This window comes from Perca fluviatilis, chromosome 4 (genome assembly GCF_010015445.1).
Source record: "Perca fluviatilis chromosome 4, GENO_Pfluv_1.0, whole genome shotgun sequence".
Classification (NCBI taxonomy): domain Eukaryota; kingdom Metazoa; phylum Chordata; class Actinopteri; order Perciformes; family Percidae; genus Perca; species Perca fluviatilis.
The window spans coordinates 26942825-26957000 of record NC_053115.1 but is presented as its reverse complement, the minus strand read 5'-3'; the positions used below and the strand labels follow the sequence as shown (position 1 = coordinate 26957000).

At 41.4% G+C, this 14176-nt stretch overlaps 1 protein-coding gene and 1 long non-coding RNA gene across 7 annotated transcripts in view; one reads left to right on the top strand and one right to left on the bottom strand.

The window, feature by feature from the left end:
* The window catches only part of si:dkey-166d12.2 (rap1 GTPase-activating protein 1), a 116878-nt gene that overhangs the window by 5727 nt on the left and 96975 nt on the right, over positions 1–14176 (bottom strand). For all 6 annotated transcript variants that reach the window (XM_039797546.1, XM_039797544.1, XM_039797542.1 and 3 more), the window contains 15 exons: positions 12866–12944; positions 12721–12774; positions 12533–12616; positions 12341–12441; positions 11753–11882; positions 9860–10015; positions 9644–9715; positions 9463–9549; positions 9060–9203; positions 7207–7338; positions 3659–3736; positions 2673–2782; positions 1799–1906; positions 923–1064; positions 451–550 (listed from right to left, as the gene is read on the bottom strand). In XM_039797546.1, the coding sequence (XP_039653480.1) occupies positions 451–550; positions 923–1064; positions 1799–1906; positions 2673–2782; positions 3659–3736; positions 7207–7338; positions 9060–9203; positions 9463–9549; positions 9644–9715; positions 9860–10015; positions 11753–11882; positions 12341–12441; positions 12533–12616; positions 12721–12774; positions 12866–12944 (1577 nt within the window). The remainder of the gene's footprint in view (positions 1–450; positions 551–922; positions 1065–1798; positions 1907–2672; positions 2783–3658; positions 3737–7206; positions 7339–9059; positions 9204–9462; positions 9550–9643; positions 9716–9859; positions 10016–11752; positions 11883–12340; positions 12442–12532; positions 12617–12720; positions 12775–12865; positions 12945–14176) is intronic.
* LOC120557326 lies at positions 2707–4320 on the top strand. The gene is made up of 3 exons (XR_005638957.1): positions 2707–2788; positions 3210–3331; positions 4238–4320. It is a non-coding gene; the product is annotated as an uncharacterized LOC120557326 (long non-coding RNA).

Sequence of the window (14176 nt, the reverse complement as noted above, 5' to 3'; positions counted from 1 at the left end):
GTTAATAAACTCAAGCACATAACGCTGCCAGCTGTTGTAGCCTAAAAAATATATCCCATCATGCAAAAGATTAATGGTTCAGAGTAAATCATCAGTGATAAAAAAAATAAATAAAAAAAAAGGTGCAACATAACAGAAGTTGCGTGGGAATCGCAGATAAGTTTGCTATGCTGTACCCTTCAGGCATACATAACTTCATCCGTTTAGATCAGTTTGCCAAGTCACACAGACCTTCTGGTGTTGGCAGTGAGCCGCGCTGGTGCAGCTGAGGTAAAGTATTAAAAATATCGGGTCATATTAATTGCTCGGGAAGCAAAGAGTGTTATTCTTAACATCTGCCCCATCTAGATTTCCCCCAGATACTCTGGATATGTGAAGCAGTCGACCTTTGGGTAACGTGCCTGTTCCTCACACCTTCAGGCTATCGGTGACCCTTTCTCCTAAACTTACCTGGGAAACTTCCCTGGCTGGTACTGCAGGCACTGTCCTCCACCGCAGAGCTGTACACAAATGAGTCTCCCTTGAGTGGCGTAACACAAGACGCACTTTCCTGTAGGAGGGGTAAAGGAAGTTAGAAACATTTCCCTCTTCTCTACCAAAAATGTATAAAAAGGTCAAGGTCAAGAATCCAGCATAATCTTAACCACAGATCTACTATGCTTGTTTAATAAACACATTAATATGTATTACTATGCGATGCATTTTGAGACCTGTCATTACTGGGATATAGAGACATCCATCAAACCTTCTCCTATCCTTTGTTTAAATTGTTTAGGTAACAGATAAAAGAACAAGTAGATTGTTTTCCCCCCCACAGTAAAAGTGAGATAAATACTAAATATGTCATCAACTTGGTTTTGGGGAAGTGGCATGCAAATTAGCACTTTCATTATGTGTTATCTCTCTGCCTGTCTCCACTCACCAGTCCAGTGTCGTACTCGTCCTCCGCCTCGTGCTCGTTCTCGTGCTCCTCCACTACGCTGGCAAAGCTGCTGGCGTTGGAGGAGGAGCGGGAAAGGTCCTGAGCCTCGGGGATGGACGGCGCCCTGCAACACATCGCCAAACTACACGCCTGGGTCACTCTGACCGCACAAACACCTGTGTTTCCCATACGCGGAATTTATTTGGACAGCACAATTAAATCGTGCTTTTTTTTTCTTCCTATTTTTGTGTGACAGCAGTGTGTCTGCATCTGTGCCAGGTTGCGTAATCTTTTGAGCTGTTTAGTGGTTAATGCAACCCTCTTAATTAGCCCTACCTAGGGCTTGGCAATACTTACAAAAACGTACAGTATATCACAATGTTTTTGACCCAACAAATTAGTTCAAGTGCAGCCTTTAAGACCCATTAAAGGACTATTCAAGCTATATAATGACAAAACTATAATCCATTCCAGAATATATCTTGTCTCATATTAGACTGTGCATGTATATGATTTTATCAGATTTAAATGTGTATAACTGATTCTACTGTTTCTTGTATTTCCTCTAAACTAGACACCTGCATACATTCTGCCATGCAGGTGCCTCCTGCAGAACGAGAAGTGAATGTTGTTGGACCAACAATCACTAAACATGAACATTGTGAAAGGGATAATGTGGATTTGGTGGCTTGTTTCATTCAAATGGCTAGAGAGGCGTAATGATGAGGGTAATCGTCCATGCAGAGTTGATGTTCCAATCTATACAAATGTATTCCCTATCCGCCCGCCCAACTGATCAATCACCACATATAGCTTCTCAATGTGTGCAAATTTAATACGGTGTACTATTATATAATAGATTTAAATGATAGTCACCTGTTCTTAGTTGCAGGGAATTCTGGAGAGCTGTGATTGGAGGAGTTGTCTGACTGCAAAAAGAGGCTGCCCTCCGGTGTCCTCTGGGTGCTGGGTGACACCTCTCGGCTTCCGGAGAGGGACGGAGATTGATGCATGAAAATACTGTAAGTTTACTTATTTCGTAAGGTAAAACATTAGACAAACTCTTGATGAATGTTCTAACACATTCATATCATCTGAACATGTGATCTGAAGATGGGGCCCTTTAAATGCCCTGAACCAAAAACTGCAGTTTAACTATTGTTGAAATTTTCTCCTCATTGAAGTGACACACTGATCAGCTGCTGTATCCCAAATATGACATGAAATCAAAGCTGGGAGGCAGTAGGTAGGCTGGGAGGCAGAATTGTGTGGTTGTCTCCAAATGCATTTGTTATTTTGTTTCATGTAAGTGATATGGTTTCTTGTGTATGTTGGATGTTTTTTTTAACTTGCTTCAGGTCTAAATATTGATGGACATATACAGTAGACTGTATTGTTTATCCTGTTATAACATTATTTCCAAGCAAGTTTCAAAAAATGTGATACTACCTTTGTCAGTTGTTTATTCTAAACATTAATATGCGTGTGCCTGTTAGCTGAAGCACACAGGCACATATCCTGGGCAACCCCCACCTACTGAATATACCTTCCTGCACGCATTAGGCATAACAAATGAAGTAAGGCATTGATAATCCTCCCTCTTGTTTAAAACTGCCATCCAATAAGAGCTTGTAAGTGTAACTTCTAATAGCTGATTTCCTCATTTAGATGTCTTTGCTTCCATCTGTTGCCACACTGTTCTCCATTCACTACCCACTCCCTGCTGATCAGCTGTGCTCTGTCCTCTCACCTCCTCTCTTGGACCTCCTGGATGTTCTCGATGCCAATGGCACTGCTGCGACGGGAACTGAAGGGCCCAGACTTTTTCCTGGTTGGGCTTTTCCCAGGAATGATCAATGACTGACGGTGGGCAGGGAGAGGATAGTCAGACACACACTATGGGGATAGTGTTACCATTTCACAACCACAGTCTACATGATATACAGTACATGGTACAGTAGGCTACTGAAGTGAAAGATGTTCACATGTATACTGTAGACTGCGAAATAATGATGAATGGATGGCTTGATGAATCCTGTAATGACACATTTGGCAACATGTTTTACAAAGCCTTGATGCTCTGGGCTTCTGGCAAGAACTGATTAATAGATATATATTCCATATTATCTTATTTCTACTCTTGGCTCTAATGATTCGTTTTTTAATCGTCCTTTTCCCTGTGAAGTATCCTGTTGGGTTTTCTATTTTCTACAGACTGTAGAGTTTTAAAATGTCTGGTACATAATTTCTTATTGAAGATCAAGTATGATTCATTTTTCTCTTACAGTGTTGCGGTGAAGGAATTCATGCATGAAGCCCTGAGATCTGCTGCAGTGGAATGCATGAAACAAGAAAATGCAATAATCTGAAATGAGATGGTCTAAGTGTAAAAAGAAATCTACATTACAGGTGAGATTTATAAAATAAATGAGCTATAACAGCCCTGGGTCCATGATGGATCATTCCCTTTCAGCCATACTGTATAATGCATGAATGAAAGAGGGTTACGCCACTGTATGAATGAATGAAATTATAATTAAAAACATGACTTAACAAATGTCATTATAACTTAATTTGTAACTCTTAACATTATAACCTCTCACAGCCATGGGAACTAAAACAGGCACATTTTAAACTATAAACTACTAACTGCACAATTCCGTCATGATACTTTATAAGACAAAAACAAAGTAAAGACATAAATAGTAAACAAGAAGGGAAAAAATATACATGAACCTCTTCTATTGTTCCTATCCCTATGGCACTGCCTCGGCGTCCATATTTACTGGGACTTTTCCCTGGAACAAGCAATGACTGAGCCACACAAGACAGGGCAAGGGAAGCACACACAGAGAGAGGAGATGAGAAATTGAAAAAGTAAGGGGAAGGAAAAAGAAAAGAACACATCATAAGATCCCATGCACAGAGCACAAATAATTTAAACAGCAAGGTGCTAAAGGGCTTGAAAAGGAGCTCGCAGCATGACTTATTAGAGAAGACATGATATTGAGAAAACAGTGAGAAGCAAAAGCAGACTTGAGTCCCAACACAGGAGAGCACAGCAGGAGATGGAGTGCCACTGAGGTAGCAGGCATGTTGGCAGTTTCTGCCCTGAGGATTACAGGTTTGTTTAGTGATGCATTCAGAAAGAGAAAAAGGACAAAGAGGGCTCACAAAATCCAAAGCTGTAGATTTAAGAAAACTTAGTCCTTTCAAAAATGGGTTTAATATGGTCGCCCTCAGAAGCAAGATAGATATTTTTCTGGTGATTTTCTGGTGATCTGATCTAATTTGTTTTCTCTCCCGTGACTACAGGTATGACTCAAAAACAGGATCATCAGTCTAAATTCCATGCCTTTTTTCTTGTCTGTGAAACTGGTGGAATAAAAAGGTTTTGCCAGGTGAAATTCATTTTTTTTTGTGACTTTTTGTGTGTTTGTTGTTGTAATAACTAAGAGTCTGAAGTGGACCACTACCCCATGTTCTAAATAGAACTAAAAGCATTCATGTTATCCAGGTGAGTTTTAATTTCTCCCTGCACACATTGTACATATATTGTGTTAGCAAGTTATGTAACAATACTGTCAAGTCTTTCTTTTGGCTAGAAATGTATTTTAATCACTAGAACGAGACCGAGCCCACCAGGTGTTCCAATCAGAGGCTGAAACGCTAACAAAGTGCCTGTAGCTAGCTTAAAAACTTTAGATTTAAGCATGTCAAAGGATTACTTTAGCACCCTCTGTGTAGGACAAGTTAGGTGGTAGTAAGCTAATGCTAGCTATGTGTTAGCAAGCTAAGGCACTTGAAAACATAACACTGCTTTCTGATTTATCCACATTCCATAATAATAATAATAATAATAATAATAATAATAATAATGTAATAACTGTAAAAATGTTTTAGCTTTAGAAAAAGGGTTAGCTCATTTTGATAAAATGACTTGGTGACAAAATGCTTGCTGCACACGTAACATTAGGCATTACATTAGTGTCAGGATCCCACAGTTTTCCCATTCTTCCTGCTGATGCCCCACGTCTTATTGCCTGTATCCACTTTTGTCTTCTTAAAAGCTCTGTTTTTTTGTTTCAGCAGCTTATAAAAACTTAGTTATGGGTTACTGTTGGCAGCGCATCCCACCACACAACGGCTTCTATTCTGATTCTGTTGTTTGCTAGCAGACTTAGGGCCCTATCTTGCACTCAGCGCAATTGCCTTTGTACACCGACGCATGTATCATTCCTATTTTGCACCCGACGCACAGCGGACTTTTCCCTCCACAGCACGTCGGTAAAATAGGGAATGTATTTGCGCTCCCGGGGGCGGTTCAGCGAAAAGAGGAGGCGTGTTACGGCACAAACGTTCCCCTGGTGCTATTTTGCAGTTTCAGAAAACAATTCCGCCACTGACCAGGAAAAACCTGGTCTAAAATCAGTGGCGCTAGTCTAAAGTCAGTAGTGCGTTATTCAGATGCTATTTTAGGGGCGCATGCTTGGCCATAATGTACTTCTCGCATCTAAATGGACGCAGCAGTTCCCATTTTTGCAAACCATACATAATTACAATGAAAAATATTACTGAAAATGCGCTTCAGGCGTTTGGATAGATCAGGAGGCACTTTACAGTACAGTCCTCAAAAAGTCGCAGCATTCTTTGTGGCTTGTTGTGTTTTACACAACATGTCCATGAACTATGGATGTGTTGATGACATAAATGAGGAAATATTAGAGGACTTAAGGAGACGTGATGTTGAATTACGGTGGGATTGGACACTCCGGCGGATTCTGGTCCGGGAGTAATGCGCGATGCGCTCCTGGTGGAGCGGGTGGACGGAGATGGAGTGGGGGGAGGAGGAAGGGGCACTCCATGGCTGCAGCAATCCTATCCACTTGAGGAGATGCGCCCGAGAGGCCGCAGCAACATCGCCACCCGGCCAAGACGGGCATTTATTACTTTGCCGCATCCCGGGAAAGCTCCCGCTGGCGTGCGCCAGGCAAATACGCCATTATAATAGCAATCTGCCATGGAACAAGCGCGCCTGCTCTTAAAGAGAATGTGAGATGACGCTCTGATTGGTTATTTTCACGTTATGCCCAAAACACACCTAGCTACTTCAGACCAAGCCATTTAAGATTTGCGTTGGGCGCAAGACTCATTTATCCCGCTGGTATAATAGCAACGGCGCCCTAGATCCGCCCACAAAGCTACTTGCGTTTTGCGTTTCATACTTGTGTTTCAGATCGTTAAAATAGGGCCCTTAATTCACAAGGAGGCACCTTCACGCAACATAAAGTCAATGGAGATTGGTTGTTTTCCCCTCTGGTGTGGGTGAGACTTACAGGCACTCTGTCAGTGTGAGGTAATGGTGTACTTTAGCCTCTTCTGGCCAAAATGAACATTACAACAACAAATGAACACTTTCCACCCGTTTTTACAGATGAAAATAGTAACTTAGAAAGATTTTCCTTGCAAAACCTTTTTTTCACCTGTTCTTAAGTCATAAACAAAGGGGAGAAAACAATTTATATCAGAGACAATCTTTTTTTTCCTTCTAACTTCCATAGATTAATTTAGTCCAATTTAAAATACTGACAGTAACCAAAACCCAAACTTCAATGAATGTCAAAAGAGTTGAAACAGAATTAACCACATATTTGAAAGAGACACAAACAGGACGGTGTACTCCTTGCATTTAAGGCTTGAGCCATACATACTCTGCGGCCACACATGCACATATACAAGGCTGCGTAGAGAGGTTGTAACATTTACAGGAGGAACAAGTCATGACAAAAGCACAGTAAGGAGGGAGGGAGTCTGGGTAGTCATACAGCTGCTACACTAAGCTCACTTCAAGACTCAGGATAGAGACTTGACTGTCATCTTGCATTGAGAAGGAAACAACCTGATTCATTTCACAATGGATACTTTTTAACATCATTCTAGTTATCTAAATATACTGTAACACTATGTGGTGATGAAGATTCTCTCAACAGAGAAAAGGAATGGAATGTCGTAAATGGAAAAAGGCAATCAATGAAAGCCTCTTTAGTAAAGAACAAGAGTGACTTTAAAATGTCAGGAATGAAAGCGAGCGCTTGATGATAACATACTGATGAAAGTAAAGTGATAAATGTGCCAACAGGAGTAATTTGCTAAAGTGCAGTTTATAAGAAAGAATAGGGGTTAGAGCAGTTTGTATTTATCCACTGTGCTGTGAATGGGGAATATGCTGTATCCTGAAGGTATGTGTTAGGTGGGCATCATGTGAACCAAAATGGGCTACTTACAATCCCTGGGGTTTTGGGGCTCTCTGCGGGATTGTGGGTAAAGCTGCCACTGTGACTAGTGGAGACTGTGTGTGACTTCTTGTTACTGAGGCCCATGGCGTCCATAGACTGGCTTCTGCTGCGGATGACCCGCTACAGAGAGAAACGAGGAGATACCGTAAGTGGATCCACTTTGATATTATGTGGAAACGCAACTCACTGACTGATTTTTCAAAGCATACCACATATATGTGCCTCTATACGCAAACTAAATTCCATTAATCCAAATTAAGTCAATTTCAAAAGTTGACCATGTACACGTTAGTAAATACTTTGCCAATACACCAGTTCTGTGTATGAGATACACAGAGTGTATGTTTAATCGATATTGAGTATTCACAACATTTGGTGGCAATAAGCCTTTTTTACAGAGGATATTTTAAAATGCCACGATGGTAAAGGCAAATGTGTACATTTACATTTAGCTGCATCAGTTTTCAGGGTCCTGGTATTGTGAATGCTGGCTCACTGTCTGGCTCACAGTGTCATGGCTAACAGGGAGCCTTGACTAAAACGGAGCCATTGTTAATAGTAACACGTAACCTAACGCCTAACTAATATATAATTGATAATATGTACACTAACTATATTACAAATCCTGGTGTATTTTACACAGTGTCAACATTTCTGACAAACTTTTCATAATAGCTTTGCTCAATTGGCCCTTTATTTTTTAACAAAGCTCAATATGTCATGTTTAACAGCATGCTGAACCTATTATGGGGTGCTAATATCTGTGAATATTTTAGAATAAATTTGATGAATCTGAGAGCACAAATGTGTTTGTATACGGACATGTGTGTTTATTTGCATGTCCACAATGAACATAGTGCTTTGTGCTGACATGTGTGTTTATGCAGGACTATTTCTGAACACTTAGGGGCAGTGCAAGTCAACAGGCAGGAGGGAGAGGCTGCGTGAAAGAAATGTAGGTTCACGGAGGGTCGAGGAGTGTAGGCTTGGTGTTGGAGGAGGATGAAATCCATTATGTAAAGTATCTATAGTGGGGTTTTGTGTCATGGGAGGGGAAGATGAGACAGTGTGAGTAAGGAAGACCGTTAGACAGAGGTAGAGAGAGGAAGACAGTGTAGGAAAATATTTGCGGATGCAATTTGTGGAGGTTCAAGGGAGAGAAAGAGAGGCAGCAAGATGGCTCTCGACAGGTAGAAAGGAAAAACAGACAGGATTTGTCGCCAAGAGTACATTTATACACAGGCAGGGGTTGCTTGTATGGAGAATATATGCATCTAAAGACAGATACTGAGAGAAAAGGGGGATAGATTTCTCTGAAGTTGCATGGAAATACAGAAAGGATGGTGAGACAGAGAGAAGAGAAACACAGCGAGGGAACGCTCCCCATGGAAAGACATGCAGACTGCATCATCAGCTCCCTAATGAGGGGTCATTAAATCGTTCATCGGGCACACACAATCACAGCTCCCACCGCCGAGCAGCAGCAGCAGCCGGGCTATGCTCCACCACCCTAATGGTCATTGATGGAGCACTCAGTCAGAGAAAGTGCCTTTCATACACAACAGGACACTCCACAGCCTCAAAACCACACCATCATGTGAAAACACATCGAGTGAGGAAATCAAATGCCTCAGGACTGGTCCGTTGAGATACTGCAAACTGTCTGTGTTTTTATTTTTTTCCTCATGTGTGAATACCCAGAATCCCAGCCATGAGCCAGAGGAGGTAAAAAAAAGAAAATGCATCCTTCAATATTCTACAGTCATAACCATTCTCTCTCATGCATGCAGAGTTGCAGATTAACGGTGCACGCCTCGTCAAATGAGGAACTGGGACTGTACCTTAAAGGATTCAAAGAAGCCTCCCCCCCCTCCAGCGGCCCCGTTCTCCAGCTTATCTTCGTCTCCACCCAGACCCATCATGGACTGGCTGTTTATGTGCAGCTCCTCGTACAGAGTCTCCAACAGGGCTGAACGTGTGCGCTCCTGACAACAACAACAACAACAACAGTCAGTCTGCATAGGTACTGACACTGACTTTGAAATGTAAAACCCAAGCTAGTTCATCATTTCAAATTAAGGTTTATGGGTGACACTGGTGAATATTGTATGACAGCACCACATCTGGATGATAGACATCAGCACAGGAGCTCATTTGCATTGTGTGACACACACACACACACACACACACTCTACAGGCATCCAAACTTCTTTGGTGTAATCTGCATTGCAACACTCTTCTCACCTCAAGTTTGGCAAACTTCTCAGCCTTGTAGCAGGCGTACTCTGCATTGATGAGCTTGGTGAAGAGGAACTCACGGAACTCTGGGCCCTGAGGAAGGTAAATACGGTGAAGGAAAGGCGGAGGGAATGAAGGTTTGTGATGTCTGCTTGCAAAGGGGAACGGAGTTTGTGTGACTGCTGACCTTTTTGAAGATTGCAGGGTTAGGCAGAGCTGGCCCAAAGAAAGGTACATCATCCCGTGCTGTCACAGACACCTGGAGGAGAAAGCAGGTGGGCCCAGAATATAATATACTGTCATATATGCCACACAGAAGAATAAAAGCTCATTGAATGAGTACATCTGAAATGGCGTTCATTGTCGGTTTGCTAATACAATATTGGCTATCTTTGGAACCAACCTTGTAGGTGACATTGTCCGTGCACGCGTTCTCCACCTGCACCACCACATACCCATGCAGGAAGTTGGACTGGATCATGTCTGGTACAAAGGGCGTGTTCTCCTCCTGGAACACGATGGCTACAATGTCGTTGCCTATGTGCCTCTTCCTCTGCAGCTGGATGGCACAGATAAACAAAAACTAGCAACAGTGGAAACACTTCAAATGGACAGTTAGAGAGTCACAAAAGAAATGACAAATGACTATAGTCATGTGAACAACTGACCTAATGTATATATAAATAGTCATATAGTTTGACAAAGTTTAACAGTCATTCGACAATTGTGCCAAAGCAATTGAGAAAAACTGTAATACCTCATTACATGACATCCTGCTTTGCTCCCGTCACATTTACTACGGTTACTATAGAGCGTTGGTTAGCAATAATTATAAATATAGGCCCAAGCTTTCGAAGGCTGTTGATGGTGAGGAAATTAATGAATATGAATACCAGTGAAGGCACTGCAAAGTCAAACAAAAAATGGTTTATGATTCTGCAGATGGCTGACTGTCAGCGACCCAAATCGTCGCTTCTGAATAGCTGTATTTTCCTTGATGCCAAAAAGCATAAAGTTGCCAAAAGGACACTTGTGCACTTTGAGGACAGAGTGACTGTGCCCAAGTATTAAATTTTTATCCAAGCAATATCTTTTGCCAAGCATTAGGGACACCTTCTTTCTCTGCTGGAGTCTCTCATTGCTTTTTGCTACGAACTCTAATTTAGACAGCTCGGAAGTTCCCATAAATATCAGAGAAGATGTGTTTTTTTCCCTCCTTTTGAAAATATTCAAAAAATATTAGTAAAAATATTACAAAATATGTGTGTCTGGGATTTTGCAGTAGTTGGGGTGAATATCATGTGTGAGACATGATAAACACTGCCCCAGAAATGTTTTCCTTTCAGCATTCAAACAATAAAATCCTAGATGATATTACAATGTCAGATTTCTCACTCACACACAGCTTTATGAGTCCAGATAGCTGAATGACATCCATCTCACTTTCTCAGTGGAGATACCGTATTGCCAAGCTCACTACGGACAGTAAGACACTAAAAAACAAACTATTGTGAGGCTGGATTGAGTCACGTGACATCTGTTAATGCTGTACATCCTGCTCAAACCGCTCCTGAAAATAAAAATCCCTCCTGAAATAGTTCTATGTTTTTACGGTTGCACTTTGCCTCCTTTTCTTGAGTATCCTCATGAATCACCCCATGTGGGTGTTGTTTATGTCTTCTGTGTTTCTCTTCAAGCGTGACAATATGGACTGTCTGTGCAGGCTAACTGTGGCAACAAAGACCACTCTAAGATGCAGTGAAGAGCAGCTGGACCTATGTAGCTTACTGCAACATTTCATCAAAGAGATGAAAGTCTCTATATAACTATCCGGATGAAATGAATGACTACTATTCGTTCAGGTTACTGTATGAAGCTGCTGCATGCCCGTGCTCATCTTATGAGGCTGGACAGAGAGGGAGAGCTGCAGGAGGAGGAGGAGGAGGTCTCACTCTACTTCAAATTCTTCAGTTTCTTTGCTTCAGCTTGAACTTCAACATCAATATCTTGTTTATTTAATCTATTTTAAAACAGGTTAAAAATGACAAATTGTGGTAGAAAGGGGGTTGCCCAAGTAATAGTACTACACATATCTATTAAACTGCAACTTTTAATTTTAAAATTTTGTTTTTAGTACAGATTAAACAAAGAAGATATAATGTGATTAGTGAGTTAGGAGGTGCTGGTAGAAGGATTTTGTTTCAGGCTAGTGTTCACAATAATTGAGGTACATCAAAACTGCCATAAAAACACAAATAAGTTACCATGATAATAAATCACTGGAAAGTCACTGTACCTGCTGTGAGTCTCCCTCTGTGTAAGGCAGCTTGGTGGACACATGGAACATAATCTCCTTATTATGGAAATTTGTGTAGACAGATTCTGTCCCTGTCTGTCCATGAGTGACATCCAACCCGCCCCGAAATCTGAAGAAGAAGAAGAAGAAAAGGAGAGCCGGAGAGAGAGGATTTAAGGGTGGAAGCAAGAAAGAGGAGAGAGAATAATAAAAAGGAGAAGATAAGGAAAAATGAGAAGTAAAGGCGAAAAGAGGATTGAGGTGAACAGCCGAGAGGGAGACAGATAAGACATGAATAAAGCTGTGTTAGGAGTGGAACATCAGTGTGTGCCCTCAGAGGACTCGGCCCATCCACGCTCATCCATCATGAGGAAATGCCAAGGGCACTTCTTCTGCCTACTCAATCACAATGTCAGCAACAGTACACATATCAGGACACTCTAAATCGCTTTTCAGGCATTCATTTAAAGCCAACTTTAAACAAATGCAAAGTGAATGATAGCCTGCTTCTGACAGACATGAGGTGAAGCGCTGAGAATTTAGCAAAAGCACTCGAAAACGAAAGAAATTGAACTTAAGTGTCCAAACCCTTTGAAGTCGTGAAGCTCAATCTTGTGGCCCAGAAACTCCAAGAACTCGACAAAAGAAGGGCTTTCTTCCATGTTCCCAAACAGCTCCTCCTCTGTTGTCTGCACGGAGGAAGCAAAGGACATTTTCAGGACGAGTGACACATCACTTCAAAAGCAAAGATAAGCAGTGGTATCTCTGAAGCGCACTCACCTGGCCAAACTTTTGATAAATAACCCCAAACTTGAAGTTGTTGCTGATCACATGCTCATCAAAGGTAGCAATGAGCCTGGATGCCTGAGGACAAGAGAACAGGACGTTTTCAGTCAGGTTCATGGAGATGTGGTGTTGGTGGATCACAGTAGAGAACGTTTTATTTCGAAATGAGGACTAGCGCCTACCTTTGGGTAGAGGACAGGGTAAAACCTATCCACGTTTACTTCTTCACAAACAAGCTGCAAGTGAAAAGGTACATTTAGCTTTTCTCATGTTAAATATATACTTACAATTTTTGACTAGATATTGTGTGCGATAATAACTGCCTACCTTGGCCATCTGAACCACATTGGGGAACTCGGTAAGACAGGAAATGGGAATCACATCATGGTATGTTTTTAGCTTTGTGCTGAAAGGCAAACAGTTTGAAAAGTCAAAATGCTTACTGTTTGGTTTCTAATCCAAAGCAATCCTCCTGCTTTAATGTTTTCTTTCTTTGATGTTAAGCATTCATGCAAATGAATTTCCAGTTCAAAGAGGACCTTTCCTAACTGCTCTATCCGAGGGGTACAATAAACAATACCACGGAAACTGTGCCACATTACTGGGATACTTACAATTACTTTATAAATAAAAATAATCATTACTGAAATTCACTCGCCAACATTGGACGTGAATTGCAAACATGTCCACAGATAGATAATGCACTCTGCGACGTGATTTAGTGGGACACAAATAAGACAGATGTGCTAATAAACAATATATTCATACAGCTTCCACTACTGTTGATGCTCAGAGCAGCTATTGGTTTGTGATGTCCGGGTTTGTGAGGTTTTCCAACTTTCCAAGTCGAAAATCCGACTTTAGGGGGCTTTCCGGTTGAAACTTTGGTCTGGGAACTTGGAAATTCCGACTTCTCACTTCAACTGGAACGCACCATATGAACTTCCATTGAGGAGTGTCTACCGCTGTCTTAACATAGACATATTAAGGGTACTGAACCAGTGAAAACCCCTCTGTACTCTACTCAACATGGTACAGTCTGAGTTCCCTCTACTATAAAGCTCCAACCCCGCGTTATTTAATCCATTGATTCGTGTACAAGGATACGTTAATCTATTTTTTTTCGTGGTGTTCAACACCTATTTTAATGTATTTCAATGGGAAGCATCTTTCTTGATCATAGCACGACTATGGTAGCAAGTAGTATGAAATGCCAAGATTAAAAATAACGTGACCATTTCACGAACTGCCGTGAGACCGCGTTGAAAGCCCATAGCAAAGAATTTCTAGTAAGGGAAGAAGTTCCACTCTCGCGATACTTTCGGCTTCTGAACTGGTTGCAGTTACAATCTGATTCCACTATAGAGCGCTCACAGGCGAGTACGGAATGAATGGTGGTCTATGGAGCTATACCCCTCAGGAATGAGGCACAAATATACAAATATAACGCCATAGAAAACAAGGACCCAGTTTAAAAACAATTAAAAATTGGGATGGATAAACTGCACATGTGCTGTGTGAGAACCGTATTACAGCCTATGGTGAGAACATAAAGCTTGACATTTGTAGCAACATTAACACAGGGGAGTAACCTGTAATCCTTCTGTTTGAATATAAAGGCTGTTTTTACAGTGTATA